General features: G+C 39.1%; 1 protein-coding gene across 1 annotated transcript; it reads right to left on the bottom strand.

Annotated features, from left to right (window-relative positions):
• Positions 1–810: 810 nt before the first annotated feature.
• LOC110161457 (hepatocyte growth factor-like) lies at positions 811–10,588 on the bottom strand. Its single transcript, XM_055154060.1, has 10 exons — positions 10,489–10,588; positions 7,656–7,812; positions 7,429–7,541; positions 6,963–7,074; positions 3,755–3,897; positions 3,452–3,572; positions 3,205–3,323; positions 1,619–1,790; positions 1,391–1,524; positions 811–911 (listed from the first exon to the last, which is right to left on the bottom strand). Exons 1-10 carry the CDS (start codon positions 10,550–10,552, stop codon positions 811–813), a joined length of 1,236 nt encoding a protein of 411 aa, XP_055010035.1. The 5' UTR covers positions 10,553–10,588.
• Positions 10,589–19,165: the final 8,577 nt, after the last annotated feature.

Here is a 19,165-nt window from a genome sequence, read left to right as displayed (position 1 = left end):
ACTTATATGCTACAGTTTCAAACAAACACTTTGTTGCAGTATATTAAACATAAAAAGCATGCCATGCCAAGAAGCCTATCTGACACTGCACTGAAAAAGATCTGTAGTTCCAGAGATCCTGTAGAAGGAAATAGAGTTTTGTGAACAGTGCTCATGGGAGTATGAAAATATGCACTCTGAGCAGGACAGACCAGCAGGAGCCACGTTGTTTGTGGAATTATTTTGGTTATATTCCCAACTTTTAGGAATTCACATTTATAGTCATTTTGTGTTGTTGTCATGGCCCAACTGCTTCCAGTAGATTTAAATGTAATATCCAATTTCAAAGTAATCTTGACAGTCAGTTACACAATGGAAGTTGAGACACACACATAAATTTAATGCACAGCACTGAGCAACAATTTGTCAAAGGTTGCAGATAATTTCACTTTACAGGAGAATGTTAAACAAGCTGTAGCTCTCAGTGATTCTTCTGGGCTGACCCACCTCGGGCAGGGCAGACTCGCTGGCTGCAGCCAGTGTGAGGGAGCTGATTGGCTTTGATCTGGTTCCCTAAGAAAGCACTTCCTGAGGTCACAGGTCAGCTCTGGAACATGTCCATCTGTCTGTGCCATTTTGGCTTTTCAAATTCCATTAAATTAAGTAATTCTAACAGATTCTATTTCAACATCTAGCATTTCCTAAGTACTGGAGGAGCACCACAAGGTTCAGTGAAAACTAAATGCACAATTGGCCTTTGACGAACTCCTGGCTGTTAACTTTCACAGATTTTAAAAAGTTGTTGCTCAATAAAAGTCAAAATGCAAAACCCTAGTACCTGTTTATGTGTTGTGACCAATTTGCACAGGGTATTCCTGATCGGGTGATAGATAATGTTCCCTGGTAGGTCTCCCCGGTGTCTTCATAACACTCTGAAAGAAAATATTATTTGTTTGGATGACATTTTAAGGTCAGAAAATGTTTTGAAGAATTGACATGTGTTAAAATTTAGGTTTGGAAACATGAATAATGTAATTGTTATATATGTTAACTAAATATTCATCTTTCAATTTCATTTCTATTTTGGTATGTCCTTAAATAGAACCAGAGCTTTCAAAACTGACTTATTGCTGCAGAGAACTATGGGAAATGATGCAAACACTGCCAGAGAGGGGTGATTCTTTTCTTCCATAAAATTGAATTCACAGGGCAATATGCTGCCAAGAGCCTGAATCCTTTGGGTCCAATACTGAAAGTGCCTGTGTAATTCCACTTTGTGAAAACATGACATGTCTTTGAAGCATGTCTCTTACAGTTACAGTCACAATATTATAAATGTAAAAAACAACACTGTACGCTTGTTCTTTGTGGATCCTATGGTGTGGTGAACTTGAGTATGTCAATGAATTACCAGTTTCTTGAGAGGCTTCAGCACCACACCGTGGGATATGAGTGCAGTTGGCTCTCCTCTGATTTGGATCTGTCGTGAAGCACCATGGATGCTCTGAGCCATCAGGGTTACGGCAATAATTTTCCCTTAGGTCTCTAGCACAGAAATGAGAGAAGGCGGTCTAATACCACTTTTCACATTTTAGACGTTTTACAGTCACAAACACACAGAATTACAGGTATTACTCACTTGCACTTGTAGTTCTCAGGCAGAAAGGAGTGTTTGTGGGGGAACTGTGAATCCCAACGCTGACAGGACACACCCTCTGGAGTAACATTTGTAGTGCCTCTGTAATCAGTCCCCTTTCCCTCTAAACAGGATGTTGATGTATTAGCAATACTCTCCTCAGTATAGTCTGAGTCTATGGACAGAAAAAAAAAAAAAACATTATCGTTAATAAACAAAAATACTCCAACAGTAAAAAGTAAGAAGGTGTAGATAGCCCTAGCCATTAGAAAGAATGATGATCAGGAAGAAGGGAGACTGTAATCCTTTCAAGAATGTGTCGTGTTTAGTTTAACCCAGTAAGAGATGATCAAAAACAGTAGCATAACCCTGTCCTTTACACCAAGATAGGATACTCCTTGTATTCATAACAGTATGCCCCGCATTCTTGGACATACTGCAGGTACGCCACAATAGACGTCAGAAGTTAAGTAATTTTCTGACAGCACGCAATGACACAGGTTACCAACAAGATTCTTCTGTCTAAAAATTTTTAGATAAGTCTGTTTGTAAAATACCCCAAATATGACAAAAAAGCTTACTGCTACATTCATAGGAAAACTATTCCAAGCATTTTCAAATGGAATTCTGCTCTTCAGCAAGGCTGGAACATGGATAGACGGAAACTCTGTCTTTCTGTCTCTGTTTCCTTAGCCTTTGACAAATACGATGGAGCAGATGGAGGAGTGAAGGCAATGTTTTGAGGAGGAAAGTGAAGGCCGTGCATGAGGAATCTTTGGTTTGATGTAATGCATGCCAGTGTCTGCGCTGTACCATGCACAGGTCAGTGGTTTTTATCTTTCTAAGAGCAGACATACAGGACTACACACATCTGGACAAATGCAGATCCTCGGTCCACAGTAAATCACTGCATGTGCATGTAAAATGCATGTGTGTCACAGAGGAAGCAAGATAGATGCTCTGGTTGTTTGTTCTGCACATGTGGGACAATGTTAACATACAAAGGAAACATGATTAGACTCTCAAAGGCAATGTTGTCGTTTGCATAATGTATGAAGGTAAATGTTATACAAACTATACTCAAACATGGATTCAGTTTACATCTGTTGAACATATTAAAAGTAGTACATCAATAAAGATAAAAGCATGCATAAAATCAGTTCTGCTGTCCAAAAAAATAGGCAATACTAGATGTTTTATTTTTACAATGTATATACAGACTTTTAAAGCTCAATTGCTATAAACCACTTTGCAAGAAAAAAGGTCAGTCCTTTCTGTGATTACTTAAATATTACCAAAAAACCTGCAAGTGGTCATGCTGATATCCTCTGTTTATAGTCAAAACAAGTCTTCAAAGGAGTGGCATATTCACACAATAGCTCCTAAATCTGTTATGAACTAACCATGTGGTTCTCCAAATCTGTTTTTACAATATAAGAGTCTAAAAGATAATCCATGGCCGGCCACAAAACCACAAGCTCAAGTTGTTGCAATAGTCATAAAATATTAATTAGTCATTTTAATAAGTACTTCTAAGGAGGTGACTTGTGTTATATTATAACATAGCATAGTCTTAAACCATTTCTTACCACACACAGTGATGTTGCAGTACTCCCATGGAGTTTTGGGATCCATGGTGTAACACCAGGGACGCAGGCGATTGTCTGGGTTACGACAGTAGTTATCCTTTAAGTCTTTGTCACGGTACCTGACAACAGAGAGAAAAGAAAAACATGTGAGTGGACACAGGACAGTGCGCGAGGTCTGTCCCTCATGAGAATAAGTATGTCTTATGATGCGTGAGCCAGGTGTGTTCTGGGAAAACACTTCTCTTACTTTTTGGGCTGGAAGTGGTGTTTATGAGGACGCACTGAGTCCCATCTCTGGCACTCCCGGCCCCCCTCTGTGTGATCCACTCTGCCTCTGTAATCCTCCCCATTACACTTCATACATTCCTCTGTGGAGAGATGCACCATCTCTAATCATTAGTAAATAACAGGCCTATGCAGGCAAAAACTAAGAAATCCAAACTTACACTATGACAATGTACTTTTAGATACTTCTATGAGAATACAATGCTACATGCTATGTTTCTCTACATTTAGCTTATGTCCAGCGAAGTGGTTGGGAGGGTCTTACCCTCTGAGCACTGAGGTATGCCACACTCTTCAGCACGTACATTTGGGTCAATGGTGTAGCACCATGGACCACCAGGATCGTTGTTGGGATTTCGACAGAAGTTCTCTCGTAGATCGTGCGCTGGGTACCTATCTGGATAAAACCTGCAATGTGTAGAAATGGATATTATTAAAACTAAATTATCTGGTGTGAACAACTTTGATAATATATTCTACAGATTGCCTCTGTACACAGAATGGTACATTTCACAATCAGTGCTATGTAATTCTATGCTCACTGTGCTTTCCACAACAGACCAAATATACTTTAGAGGTTAAGGCCATGGTACAAGTTTTAGAATAACCACTTAAGAAATTCTATGGAAAACATGAATGGCTTTCATTCACCTTTATTAGTGTTGCCATTGATTTCTACCATAAGACATTCTACTCAAGTGTGAAGCAGCCAGGGCTTGTCACAGCACAGTAACCTCCAGCCACACAGAACAATGCTATGAACCACTTGGAGTAACCCATGCAAGTCTTTTTCTGGCAGCCTTTGAACACATTTAAAACTAATCCCTCTCTGTCATCGACTCCATCATGTCAGCTTGAACAAGTGACTGTAGCACAGACATTTGGAGAAAAGAGCCTGGCTGGCCCAGACATATGGTATGTAACAATGGGAGAGGCAGGGGATGACTGCACTAAATGGACAGTGTGTGAAATTGGTCCTCTGTCAGAGCAGTATGATGAAAAGCTGGTGTGTCAGCACCCCCTAATCCATGCCGACTGTGCTCCCTCCCACCTAGAGACACATAGCCAACACAAAAAATACATTGGAGAGGCAATTTAAGTCTATAAAGTGACTATTTTTAAGAAGACAAGCTGAGCCTAATCCACTAAGAAAAACGACAGTCCCCTGGTGTGAAATCAATGATGTGAAAGAAACAACATGTGTAGTCTTGACGCCGACCCTCCCTTCAGCAGCCTCTACCCCAGGCAATGACTCTTTACTTGGGGGAGTCTGCTCTGCTCCCCTCAAAACCCTGGGGCTTCCACAAGGCTTCCACAGTAATGCTCAGCATTATTCAAGCCATAAGGAGAGGAAATCTACAAGTTAACCTAATGAACAGGGACTGTGAGAAGAATCACCAGTTACAGAATAGATTTACCTACAAATACAAACACATACAATACAAAGTATATTTCTAATGGGAATAAACAGACATATGTAACCTGTGACTCAGCTCATAATCTTGTTAATATGATCATGTTTAAGTGCTGCTCACATTACAGCATGTAGTTTACAGTCTGAAAACAGCTACATTTTGGAAAAAGTTAGCTCCGTATAATGATGTTGTGCTAACAGATGTTGACCAGTTATTCATGCTCTTGCCAAAACCTGCTTCCCCTGGAGAGTGGGAAAATATAATGCACACACCTCATTATGGAACATGTTGATGAGCTCTGACTGTGATGTCACTGAGAAATGCTCTACATCACAAATGTGCAAAAACATGTAGTGGTGACGATGCTCACGTGTACCATAGAATGTAGATGTACTGTATTTTTATTCCACAACTTTGGCCATGCTTATGCGTGTACCCTTTTGGCTGACAACAGTTTTATACACATACACCTTTATATTTACATTTATACACATACATAAATGTATGTGTGTATGTATAAATGTATATTTTCCAATACAATTGTACAGATCTATCATTGCTCCAACACTAAACACTGACATCCAAGTGGAAGTCCCAGTCTTTCAATGGAAACAGCTAAGAAATCACTTTGTGCTCACAGTAAGCAGTTGAGCATGAAAATAATAGCTACCTGAAGCTCCAGTGGTGCATGGTTCTCATTGACACTAACTATTAAACAGCATGATCACCAAATCTCCCTCAAGTAAGGACACCTTGACAAGTAGGGGTGGGTGATATATACAAAAAAACAAAACAAAAAACAAAAAACAACAACAACAAAAAAAAAAAAACAGATTTTTTTAGAGTCAAGATGACAGTTTTTGCTGCTTTTTGTGCTCTGACCGGTAACTACATCCACCTGCCTTTCCTAAAAATTCACACTTCACTGTAATTGGTCAAAACTGGCTATCTCTGTTTGACCATAGTGAGAAGCACAAACAGTGTTTTATCCAAATTAATTAAATTAAAACTCTAAATGACTTTCAAGAATAGTGCACTTTACCATCACAAGCACCTCGTTGTTGTTTTTTTTTTAATCTTTTCTTAATAATGTATTTAAACTGAACTTTGCCAATACTGAATGTTTTTTGTCCTCAAGGTTATGTGGCAAATGCTTTATGTTCTGTGTTTAATAATAATGTTTTATTTATTGTATTCTACACTATTCTACCAAAAAAGCAGCTCGTCACGGGGATCATATCGCCCAGCCGTATTCAGTAAAAACAGCTGATTATTTAAGGCTAAAATACAATGAATATTACATTCACTCTTCCAAATAAAGTCATGTTCCAGGATTCCTGAGGTATTAAGATACAAGACTTTGTCAGAAAATACATAACTCTATGAAATGTATTCTCTGTGTACATTAAGCCAGGCACTTTCTTCTGCCTTTTATTTTCATGTGGTTTGAGTATAACTGATATAACTGAAGTGGTAGGTGCCAGAGTTGTCCCTTTAAATTCACTAATCTTTCTCTTTCTTATAGCCAGTGGGAAAATATTTTGGGATACACCTGAAGTTCTGCCACAAAGAAAAAAAGCTCATTTGGGAGGAGATCCCTGCCTGTGTTGAAAGAAATCGGACTAAACTCTGGATAAGCATTCATCTTCAAGGCCTCCCCTTTTCCTTTAACCCCTGAGATGCAGTAGGATGGATAGCCATCACTAAATCAGTGACTCAGGCCTGTGTTGTATCAGCCACACAGATGGAAAGAGCTGATGGAAGGCCTAGGATTATGAGAACAAGCTTTGAAAGGTGACTGTTTCAAATGTACATGGCATAGACTGAAAAAAGTGCACTGTGGGCATATGAATGAGGTAAAACAAAACAAAACAAAAAAACAGAATATGAAGTAAACGCATGCAAGTGTAAATCACACATTATTACTATGGAGCCTGAGCTGCCTTCTCTTTGACAATGATTTATTTTTTAATAGTTCAGTCATTGTTCATATTTAAACAAAAGTTTGGAGACATAATTTCCTAATACCATCTTCTTGCTATTGCAAAAGAGACTTACGTGTGTTCATTGATGATGTTATCAGACCAAGCTTGGCATGTGATGTTTGACTTGGTCCATGACCTACGACCTCTGTAGTTGTTGCTCCCAGTGATGCACTCTCTTATATAATCTGAAAGGGGGCAAGCAGATTTAGATCATTACAACCATCTACAAGTCTATGATCCTGTCTTTCCGTCCTTTTTGTTCCTGATTGGATATAATTTAAATTCTGCTTACATGCACAACATTGACCACCTGGAATATATTTTGTTTACCATGTTTGGACATGGAGATGCCTTCAAGTGTCCCACTCAGTGTGTTATTATTAACAGAAAACTTCCTCGAGTTCCAACGGAGAGTTTTTGTAAATACTTTAGTGTGAGAGTTGACACGAGAGGAAAACCTCTAACTGTTGCCATTCAATGCAATGAAGGTACATGTAGTGGTGTACTCTAATCATAAAGATTCCATCAATGAAATTTACCTTTTTTCTCATAGAGCGTGAAGTTGGAGTTGCTCTGCTTCTGCACATCAGTGCCGAAGCGGTCAAATGGAAGCAAGTGGCACTTCTGACTGTGTCTTTGAAAATTGAAAGCCCTGTAAAGAGTAAATCAGAGAGTAAAATAATACAAATAAATAATTTAAGTTAATCATAGGCCAGACAAAGCATAGCCATAGAAAGTGCAAATGTCCAAAACAAGCATAATTCACCTGCAGTTTTTCTTTGCCTTTTTGCACTTGCGCGCACAGTGCTCAGGTGATCGACTATTTCGTACTAAAGGGGTCTGTGGGCAGTCTGTGCAAGCCAATATGTGATTCTCTGTCTTCTCATACTTCTGTAAACATTGGTGGTTTCTTCTGCAGTTACCTAAAACACACAAGAACACTAGATTGCTGGTCTTGAATTATACTGAAATTTAATCAATAGCAGTTGCAAAATCACTATTTTTACAACCCTATTTAACTATTTAACAGCAAGTAGAGTTCAGCACAGGTGAGAAATGGTAGAAAGTAGTAAGCTTGGATACGATCTGTCTCACTGTGTGGCCTCGTGTTACAGAGTTAGTTCAGAGTTTCCTCCAGATGCAGAGATGGCATGCTACTATCTGTTCTGATGCATGACTGCTATGCAGGCCCAAAGAAGCCCTAAACTTTTTATATATCTTAGGTTTATCTTTGCAGCCTATATTGAAGTAACACACTATTTCATAGAGCAGAAGTGTGTCCATGTGGAAACACCTCCTGCTGTAGTACTTCAGATGATTGTGGCTGCCTGTGAAGTTTAAAAACACCCTAAACTGAGAACACAGCCAAAAACAGAGTCATGTCAATCCAAACACATACAGTCTCACTTGTTGATGGTCATGGAACATATCTTACATTTTACTGCCATGGACCATTGTCCAAAATAATCCAGTAGTATGTTTTACTGCTCTGCAGTATATTTACGTTTTTTTTTTTGTGCTATTATTACAGATATATTTTGTGGATATCTGAGATTCTAGAAGGAGGCTATTTCTAACTTTATGAGCCTTAACAATGAACTCTAAGGCCAACCATTAAAGTCTTATTAACTCCCCTGTTGTTTAACTACAGTAACTTCATAATGATTTGATACAAAAAAGGAGTAATTGTGAATTGCTGGAAAGTTTCAGTGTCACCCTATCTTCTGTCTTTCCTTTATTGGAATCCAACACTTTAGAGTGAAATGGCCCATGTACATAAATATAGAGCTGTCAACAGTGGAAAAGAAACTGAGTATTATAAATCATTCTTTTATTTATAGACCTTTTAAAACCATTTCTCTGGAAGACAAACTTCAAACAAAAACACAAAGAGTCCACTGCATACATAGTATAGCAGATCCAATGGGTTCAAAAGCAGGACACAACTATATTTTACCTATGAATCCTTTGTAATACAAATCTATCATGTGTTACCTTAGTGGTCAAAGTTAGACGCACATCCTTCACAGAGCATGTCTCCACTCTGCTGTCTCCTGAGGCCACAAGCTTCAGATGCACCACGTTTATTTGCAGTCATTTCCTCTTTCTTATAATAAGGGTAAAGTGTGGGATCAATTTCAGATGAATCTCTTATGCTACTAAGTTACAGAAATTTAGTCTCGTGCCAAGATCCAACCCTAGGCGTTGCATGTACTTAGGATATTGTAAACTGTGGCTCCTCATGGTTGAAAATGGTTTTTGGGGCGGACGTGTTATTAATGTTTAGGCTCCACTAGACCACATCTGGCACTCATCACACTGTTGTTCCAGCCCTGATGTCTGGCGAGGCTGCTCAATTAGATTTCACTTAGGCTCTTCCTCTTCTCGCAGTCGGACCTCTGCTATCTTCACATCCCAAACATTTACTCAGGAAGACGATTAGAATTAAAGCTGCTCGATCAGTGCTACGGAGGAGTGATGAGATTTAATAAAAAGTGGCAGAAATTGCTCTGAGTTACAGGTGTGTGTCTCCAGTCTGGCTGATTAAAATTTTGATATGAAGATGGAGTGACTTTGCTTTCACTTCTATTTGAAAGAATCACTGAGGCCACCTTTAGTCTACACTTAATCAAAGCACACTTCGCCCTAACATTGTCAGGCTAGATTGCTTCATGGCACAGCTGCTCAATGGAAGCACAAGAGAGAAGCAGGTTCTGTCTGGGTATTAAGCAGACATTACATCTGCTTCAGAGAGATGGGGAAATGGATGGACTTTTTGTCCAGATGTTCACCCTCCACCCCTCTTCCTCACAAACGTCTCTGGTGGGACAGGCACAGAAGACAGGCACAGAATATCTAAGACAGAATCGTGTTCTCAACTTTTGTTTCCCCATTTCCAATGAGGTCAGAGGTCAGGGTCAGAGCTAGGTGCAAACTGGTGGAGACCCACTGATTTATTCAATGCCATGTAATGTTTCATTGAGGTGACAGCTATAATGAGCACATAATGTCCGGACATCAAAAGCACATACAATGCAGGTGTTTGAATGAATGACCCGATAGCTCACGCATCCTTGCGTGTTGCAAATAGATTTAGTCTTAATCTGGGAACCCACATTACAGTATTAGAGTATTGCACCAGTGTTTGTTTTACAAATTATTCTGACCTCTATAAAAGTTTAATGGCGGCTTATATGCCCAAGCAGTTGCAAACCGAGCGGTTTGGCGCGCATGCACCTACGCCTTCAGGCACGGGACTGTTAAGTGCGTCTCAACGCAATCTGAGACATCTGACACAAGTGGTGGCGGGCACAATTTCAACAAGTGAGAGCAAACACAGGCAGACATAGGCAAGCAACTGAGTCAAGAAGTTAGTAGCTAATAAAGTTGTGATAAAATAGTAGTACATCACTTTGGATAACATACCTTAACAACGTATCTATCTTTTATCTCTAATCTCTAATTTTTTTCTCTTTTAATGTTTAAAAGTTATTCATTCAATATTTTGTGGCTATAGGTTAAGTTTAGTTTTTTAAACCATGCTAAAATAAAATCTGTCACGACAATGATAAATGCCGACAATTAATTATTAGTTTTACCTGAGTGCAGAGCCGTTAGGAGCGCGCAGAACAAGGCTTGGTAAATGGATGCGTAAATCCTCATGGTTAGATACCCAAAGATGGACTGAAGCGTGTGTGAAGTGCGACTGACTGAACAGGACGAGTCTCGTCTTCCTCAAATTGATGAGAGACTTCCAGCGATCCACACGTCCTCGGTTCAACCCCCTTTTACTCCACTTTGTACTGTGCTCTCAGCGCACCTCATTACTAACATCAAGTGGTTGAAGTTAGGCCTACTCAACATCCGGTTGCAAATTTCAAATTAAAACGCATTTTGAGAAATCATGATTTGATTTTTCAAGTGTTTACCTTACTTTAAAATAATGTTGCTATTGTATTGCTTAGTCATCGGCCAACACCCCACCCGTCCCTCCATCTAACAATACTTTATTCACAAAAACCTGCACTTGTTCTCAGGCCTATCAGCTTTTGCTAAGACAATCATTTCTTTAGTTTGTGTTTTTGGCTCAGAAACAGTTAGACAGGCAGATTGGATTCTTGAGGCATTTGCCAAGGAGCTCTTGGCCTTAAGTATAGTGACTGAATCCTGAGAGGGCTGCGCAGTTGCAACATACTTCACAGACAGAAGAAGCACAGGTGGAGCAAAATGAGGAGGCAGGTAAACCCAGAACAGGAATCTACCATAACCACATAATAATGGACACACTGGTGCACCTTCAGCAAGTGGTGATTTTCAAAATAGGTCACTTGTCAAAATGTGGATTTGCTATTAGGTGATGAATGTCAAATAATTATGCTTCTTTGGGAAATTACATTGACTTACAGTGATTTTAGGCTTTTCTGATGCAGGATTTAGAATGGCCGCAGAGTCGCAAAGTTCTCATGAAAATCCACACATGAGGAAGAGTTATGTCTAACCGGAACCAAAGAAATATTTGTCTTGTTGATCAAACGAAGAAATCCTATGGGACATGGAGGTATGAAGACAAATATACTGCCAAGACTCACTAGTATATTATTGTAAGTTTGCTGCGCTAAAACTCTATTAAAATGGCTTTGTATTTACCAGGGGTTGAAGAGAGGGAAATTGCTTGGGTAGCTCTTATCTTTGTCACTTGAACATTACTTTGATTATAGTACTATAAAGATTGAATATAGGGTCACTAGTCATTTCAAATTAAAACCTTTAAGAGGTATAGCCCACATTCCCTGGAGGCATATTAGAAGATATTAAAAGTTGTGCGTCTGCATATTCTTATGGGGAGCAGCTGGAAGTGATCCTATTTAGGAACAATGTACTAGACTTTTGTTGGGCCCTAACCCTCTTTTGACAGGAAATCCACACTTCAGCTGTTAACAGGCGGCTTGCTTAAAAGCCTCTAGAGAGAATGGAAGAATAAAGCAATCTGCAGTGAATGCCAGGCACTGGGCCCTTCCTCATTAAGGCGCGTGCAGGTCATTTGATTTTCTGTGGTCCTTCCAGTTCCCTTTGGTGTGTGCACATATGAACAGGTGTCCAGCGCCCTGCGTGCTCTGAGGCAGTCGTCCAGAAGGTGCAGCAAACAGCACACCCCACACGTCTCACCCACAACGTCAATCAGTGTCAGGGCAGAAGAGGAAACCCAGACTCTATATGAAAATGAGGTTGGTACCTTTTGAACTGCAGCAGCACCAGTCCCAACATACCTCAACAAGTGAGGGCTAAATAAGTTAGTTTTGACAGATGATTATGCTTAGAGGGGAGAAGATGTTGGAGGTAGGTGGTTTCTTTCATAACAGACCAAAGCAATGGGAGTATTAACTTGCATGATTTTTTTTTCACTCACTATCGCTGGCCTAACACAGGGAGATCCAAGATGTCAGTCAAGTCTGCTGGTAATAAGGGTATGGAAAGTTGTAAAGTGATGTGTAAAATAGACACTTTAACTCTTTCATTTTACCAGTTTTCCTCAGGATAGTCAAATAACATATAGATTTGTGAGGGTATAGTATTTAATTATAACATGTATAGATTATCATTTTTGCATCATGTTAATTGTAAATTACAGCATTGGTTAATAATTGAAATTTGTCTATTGACGGTCTGTTCAAAACTGCTGAATTGACTGGCTGCACCTCTAGTGCCATTCAAAAATGGCAATGTGACATTTTTGAACCCTACAGAGCCGAAATTATAGCTGAAATAATCACAAGTGCAGTAGTGGGTGCTGTCAGCAGCAGGTAAAGGCCGCTTTAACGCTTTCATTTGACCAATTTTTAGGGATAGTCAAATGGCCTATAGATTTGTGAGAGAGTAGTCTAAGTTTACACACAATAGAGGTCCTCACCTTGACTTTGATTTGACTTTTCAACAGTAGCATTTCAGCATATGTAAAATGCTTATTTTGACTTAAGACTTCATGCTTATTTATCTTTTTCTTTTAATGCACCTACCTCTGCATGTCTGTGTAAAGTAGTGTGGAAAGGGAAGTCATGAGCCTTGAACTGTAGGAGATGTGCCACATTCATCATTACAGAAGGAGAAGCAGATCTCAAGGCCAGGTCCTGTCAGCACTCAGTATCACACACCTGGCTTTCTCTCAGTAGCACCATTCCAGTACCAACAATAGCAAACCTCCAAAGCTAGTTCACTCTTGATTTTGTGGTTTGTATCACATTAGTTCTCTCAAAAACTGTCAAAAACTGCTTAGAACTGAGTAAGTGGTCTCAAGAGCCAGTTCCATAATAGTGTAAACTTAACAGTTGACTTGTAATAATTCATAAGTACCTGCAAGTTTAGTGGTGAAAGTAAACATGACTGCAACACTGTCAGAACTACAATATACTTACATTATACCAATGTTACATGATTGGAGATGGGTGCTAATATTGGTATGGTTTTGATATGGTTTCATATGCTGTTATAGGTTAAAAAAAGAAAAAAAAAGATATATCAGGCTAGTATTTATTTCAAATGGAAATAGAAGAGCCATAAAGCTAATATCAAGGAGGCTGTATGTTTACATAGGCATTATAAAAAGCTAATTATATTGTATCACAGAAATACATTTTGTATTTAGATCAATGTTTATCAGACCATTCTTAATGATTGTAATTACACACCTAATTTTGCAATGTAGAGTGATAAGCCAAAAACATCTTTAGGTTCTTCAAGTGTTTAAATGTTGTTTCCGTGTCAGTGGGGACCTTAAACTACTTTTATATACCAGTCATAAAGAAAATACATTTACCAAATCATTACTACAAGTATGATTACTTATCACTGTCTCAATCTTTCATCAACAGGCAACAGTGTCAGTTTTTCTTTTATATAAAGCTGCTAAAGTAGTACTTTATCCACATTAAAAACTGCTAACATAATACTTACCTCTCCATTGCTTGGCCTGAAGGAGTTTAGGAGATTATAATCATCAGTGCGATCTAGCCTTTTTCCCCTTTGACCTCAGCGACACTACAATAACAAGCTCCCTAACAGCACCCAGCCCCTTGATGCTTTCCCCCCAATTAGGAAGGTGCTTTTCCCCCCACACATGACAGATGAGGGGTCACGGGGTGCTCGGACCGCCTTGCTCGCTTCGCCTCGTGCCCACCGAGAGATCAAGAGACAGGACATCCTCGCTTTGGGAAAGGTTGAGTGTTGGAAGTTGTACTGACATAGATGAATGACCAGTCACAGTCAGAGGGGAGAGAAAGTCAGAGCGAGGAATAAGGAGCAGGAAAAAACTATGAAAAGACAAAAAAATTATTTGCCTGTTTTAATTCTAAGTTTCAAGTATTGTTAAGGCAACAAGCAAATGCAAAATGTATGTAAATATATACTGTGATTTTCTCTATTGAATGTTGTGATTATGTAACCTAGATCAAACCCAGCATTCCTGCAATGAAAGTCCTGGGTTCAGTTCCCAATCCTAGTGTGGCCTTTCTTGTGGTGATTGCATGTTCTCTGTATGCCTGGATGGGCTTTCATTTTAACCTAAAAACTATAAGAGGCAAATCTGGCAGGTAGTTCCTGGCATTAATGTTCAGTTGTTCCACTGTTCCTGACTCGTTACCTCAGCGTATTTTTACCAGTCTAATTTACCTAAGACACTCTTCACAAAATCACTGTCTATATGTGTAATCAAGGGCTATAGATAAGATTATGACCTCTAACAGAAACATGTTTAAGGAGAACCAATTAATCAAAAATAACATATATACAATGATCCCTTGATTAATAGTGCTTGCTTTTCTATCTTTTTTGCAATATTGTGCAAGAAATGTGAATTCAAATAATACACACAAATACTATATCAATTTGTGAAGTAAAACAAGGCCTGGAGATAGTAAGGTGACTGAGGGATTGAATGGCAGGTGGAAAAACATATGAAATCTAAACCTGCAGAGTGAAGTGACCAAAAGAGATAAAGCAGGGCTCACTAAGCTCGGAGGCCGCATTGAAGTCTACTCCTCAGCTGCAATAAAAGGCGCACAGCGGTCCAATGAATCAAGGCGTCGGGGGCTTTCCTCTCTCTGTTGTATGTTATGTCCACTGCTAATGGCCAGCAGATGTGGACCTATTTCACAAGTGTGGCTTTGGAAAACATTCTTGCACATAAATCCAATTACAGGTTTAGATAGTGGGCTGGTTAGCACACTCGAAAGCCCTAATGTCCATCAACACAGCTGACTATGATAATGAAATTTTGCAGCAGGTTTAAAGACAGTGTGCACGAAGTAATAGTTAAAGACAAGATAAGCTTAAGTAAACCTATGTTCACATGTGGGGTTAATGTTGTTTGGGTTTGGATTTCTTAAACGTTGTGGTAGGTCTGAAGTTAGATTTATTGTTAAAGAAGACATACTATGCTTTTTTTTCAGGTATAGTATTTAACTGTAACATGTATAGATCATCATTTTGCATTGTGTTAATTAATAACCACAGCATTGGTTAATAATTGAAATTTGTCATTGACCCAGAGCTGGAATGATAAGATGGAATAGTAAGTAACAAGTAAGTGCTGCAGTGGGTGGGGATAAGGGGTAGGTGAAAACACATTTTCTGAGCACTCAAGTATCAAATGCAGGACAATGCATGATTGCTCAAATATGCATGTCAATTGAAATTTTGAGTAAGCTAATGATCCTGTAACATGGTCAACAGCAGTTAAATATCTGTTTAACATAATAAGTCCCCAAAGGTACAGCCATTCCCAAAGGTTAGGATTTCTAGTCTCATTCCTTTCTCTTTGGGCCATATTGCCTCCAGTGTATGTGTAAACTGCTACTGGAATGCTTGAATGTGAATGGATGAATAGGGTCTTTAAATTGACACAGTGGCTTGACTTGCCAATGGCAGTGTGATTCTGTGTTTGATGGTGGTTTAAGATGCCACAGGTCCAGAATGACAGGCCCAACAGTAAAGCACCACTACATTTCTTCACGCTAGCAACAATCCCAAAGTCATCATGTGATTACATTAAATCTTGTGTGGAAGATGATCTGGTCCTCTAATTTCAACAAGAAATACGTTCCACTGTCAGCACAACTATAATATTCCATTCAGCCTGACATCCCAGTGGTGATGTGATTACTCTACTATCCATTTTTAAGAAATGTTTGCTTGTGGGACCCAAAGTATTCCTGATTATAGTATGCAGCCTTTCCAGATAAATCAGATAAAGAAATGATACATGAGCAAAATGATTTCTCTTGTTGCATCTGGCCCACACATGTGAACTTCTATAAATCTGTTAATTCATGTTTCCCAGACACAATGCAAGGCTGTTAAACGATATTACACATTTGTTACCTCTGGGTGTTCTACAGCATTGCATTAAGTCTACGTCTTTTAAATAATTTAAACAGGAATTTAACAACCTTGTTTTGCTCAATGACAAACTGTATCTGAAACTGACCAGCCACACCAATATTTGTAATTTTCAAGAGTTAATTTGAAAAGGGAGTGTATTCTTTTCTCTCTAAAGATATAATTTATCATGTTTATATGATTATTTGTTTAGTTATTTTCTTTTTGTTTTGTCCAAATGAAATAATAAAAAAAATCTCATACAGTTGTTTGTATGGCAGCTGCTGCATGAATGTCTGGCACCTCATTCACTGCTAACTGGCTCCACGTGTGTTAAAGACAGGTCCACATAGGCCCACAGAGGTCACACTCTGTTGAATGGGAGAGGAGTGTGTGCGGTGCATGCCACAGACACACACACGCGCTGGATACACATGGGCTAATCTACAGGCTTTAGCAGCACAGCAGGACTGCAGCATTCATGTGGGGTTTTATGGACTGAGGTGGGGCAGCCAGAGGTGAGATGGGCGAGAGACCTGTAGTAGGGTGTATTGGGGGAGAGAGAGGACAGGGAGGGGTGGAGGGGTCTCACCAGGTGCTAATAGATTTCCTGCAGCTTTGAAACATGCATTGGTGTGGACTGCATTGGAGTCAGGTTTCATGTGTGGCAAATTATCCAGACCCAGGGTTGACCTGCATTCAACATACTCACAGAAACACACCAGTGACACTGACAATGTGGGACACACACATTCACCAGGGCACTCAAAGCATCGTCATATGGTGAAGTAGCACCAGTAAGTTGCAAAGGGTTAATTTTATTTGAAACTGTCAACTTGCAACCAGTAATTAGCATGGTTACATGAATGTCCCAGATAGATTTGACAGCAGTTGTCTCTCTATGCTCAAACTATGGCTTCCAAGATTTTGGATCTAGACCCAGATTAGGACATTTTCTGAAGAATTTCCCAAGTCTACAAGTACAGAGTTATACTGATATAAAATTGAATATTGTGCACTCTTTATGGACATTTTATTTGTGAGTATTGTGTCTTGTTCTGCAGCTGCAGAGCATTCCTCTATGCTGTCATCACTAACACACACACCTGTAGTGCTTTTCAACATTTCTACAATATCAAAACCAAAAGCATTGCACAGGCTGCAGCCAATGTTGTTATAGGTTAAACTAAATTTCATGCTAGTCCAGCAACATCTCAATAAAGTTACCTCAAGATTTAAAGAACAGTTTCCCTTCTTGGCTCTCCCCTTCTTGAAAGAAAAGATTTGCCAAGACCACACTTCCTCAATACTATATAAGAAGTGTAGTCTGGGCCTTGTTCCGTACTTATTTTCCTGAGTTTGATAGGTATGTTTGAGAGGTGGATTAAACGTATGGTCTGTCCATATCAAAACAGACATGCAAAAAAAAAATAAAAAAAATACAAGCATAGTACTAAATGCTGTTATTTTGAGATGTGAGAAATTTTCTTTTGTGCTAAATGATAGATGACCAATGAGCTTGTTTTTTTTCCATGCAGCACTGAAATAAACAAACCTGATTGCATGGGTCTTAGTTTGGTCTAAAACATAGAGAGGCATGGTGAAAATCCTACTGTGGATTTTAGTATGGATTTATCAGGCAAGGGAACGATAACCAAGGTCCTGGAATATAGTACACTGATCTGAACTGAACATTAATGGAACTTTAATGGAACATTATGTTCCATTAAAGGTCCTATATTACACAAAATTGACTCTTGTGAACTTTAAGCCATTTTAGAATGTTGTTACCTAATTAAAAACATACCTGAAGTTTTGTTTTGTTTCAGTGTATTATTAGTCTGTCTATGTCCACTTTGTGATGTCATGTAGTGGTAATTTTTAGCTACATTTTACCTTTAGATCTGTAGAGATGGGCATATCTAGGGCTGAAATTATGTAAATAATACTAGTGAAGTTGTACGGAGTTAAAAAACACAGTGAAGTACTTCCTGTATTACCATATGACACCACAAAGTGAAACAGTACTTTCTGTTTGAGGGAAGCCTAAATCAGCCTAAATATGCAGGGTTTGTGTGTTAAACATGTGAAAGAAACAAAATACAACTCCGGGTTTTTGACAAAGAAACAACATTATAACAGATCAGAAAATAGCATAATATGAGCTTATTAAGTGAGCCATGGAAAATCCCGGGAACATCTTTAATCGTGCAGACGCATACAGTTAATAGGGTTTAAAAGCAACAGAAATGTCTAAACTATTAATTTATTACTATTACAACAAGTACCCTTTGTTAATTTAAGTACTTTAACAACATGGCTAAACCTGACTCATTATTTCTCTTTTACTGTACCACATATGTAACCACACTGCACGCAATCCTTTGATTTGTGTAATTGTTGTGGTGCTGTGGTGGTGTTTGCATGTTACTCTCTCCTTTGCTAACCATGAGTGTGTGTGAGTGAACTGGCTGGCTTTGCAGCTCTGTGAATGAGTCAGCTCAGTCAACTTTGAGTGGGAAAGTGGACTAAGTGCATCCAATCACTGTTGATATACTATTCGTGTGCCTGTGAAGTGTGTGTGGGCTGGTAGCCATGTGTATGTGACATGTGTTTAGCCCCAGCAGAGGTTTGGCTGCAGTAGAAAAGAATAATGTGTTTCTAACCCACACACGTGCTGTTATGGCTGCTCTGATGACCAGACACCTGCAGCCCACAGGAAATAACTCACACTATAAGAGATGTCTGCCCCACTTTCTGTCTGGGTTATGTAACATTACGAATATCAGATCATATCACTAACAGGAAACTCCGTGTTAGTTGCTGTCTTAATCCAAACCAAACAAGAGTCATAGGAAAGTGTAGGTGCTGAGAGTGCAAGTGTCCTTTGTGAATCAAATAAGTTGT

Source organism: Boleophthalmus pectinirostris, unplaced genomic scaffold (assembly GCF_026225935.1).
Source record: "Boleophthalmus pectinirostris isolate CB_2022bp ecotype Guang Dong unplaced genomic scaffold, ASM2622593v1 HiC_scaffold_18, whole genome shotgun sequence".
NCBI classification, from domain to species: domain Eukaryota; kingdom Metazoa; phylum Chordata; class Actinopteri; order Gobiiformes; family Gobiidae; genus Boleophthalmus; species Boleophthalmus pectinirostris.
This window is presented reverse-complemented; position numbering and strand designations above follow the sequence as displayed.

Excerpts from the sequence above, each read along its gene's own strand:
- LOC110161457 (XM_055154060.1), bottom strand. The coding sequence starts at position 10,552 with ATGAGGATTTACGCATCCATTTACCAAGCCTTGTTCTGCGCGCTCCTA. Across the intron at positions 7,542-7,655 it reads AAGGCAAAGAAAAACTGCAG|GGCTTTCAATTTTCAAAGAC; the intron begins GTGAATTATGCT and ends TACTCTTTACAG. Across the intron at positions 3,324-3,451 it reads CACCACTTCCAGCCCAAAAA|GTACCGTGACAAAGACTTAA; the intron begins GTAAGAGAAGTG and ends CTCTGTTGTCAG.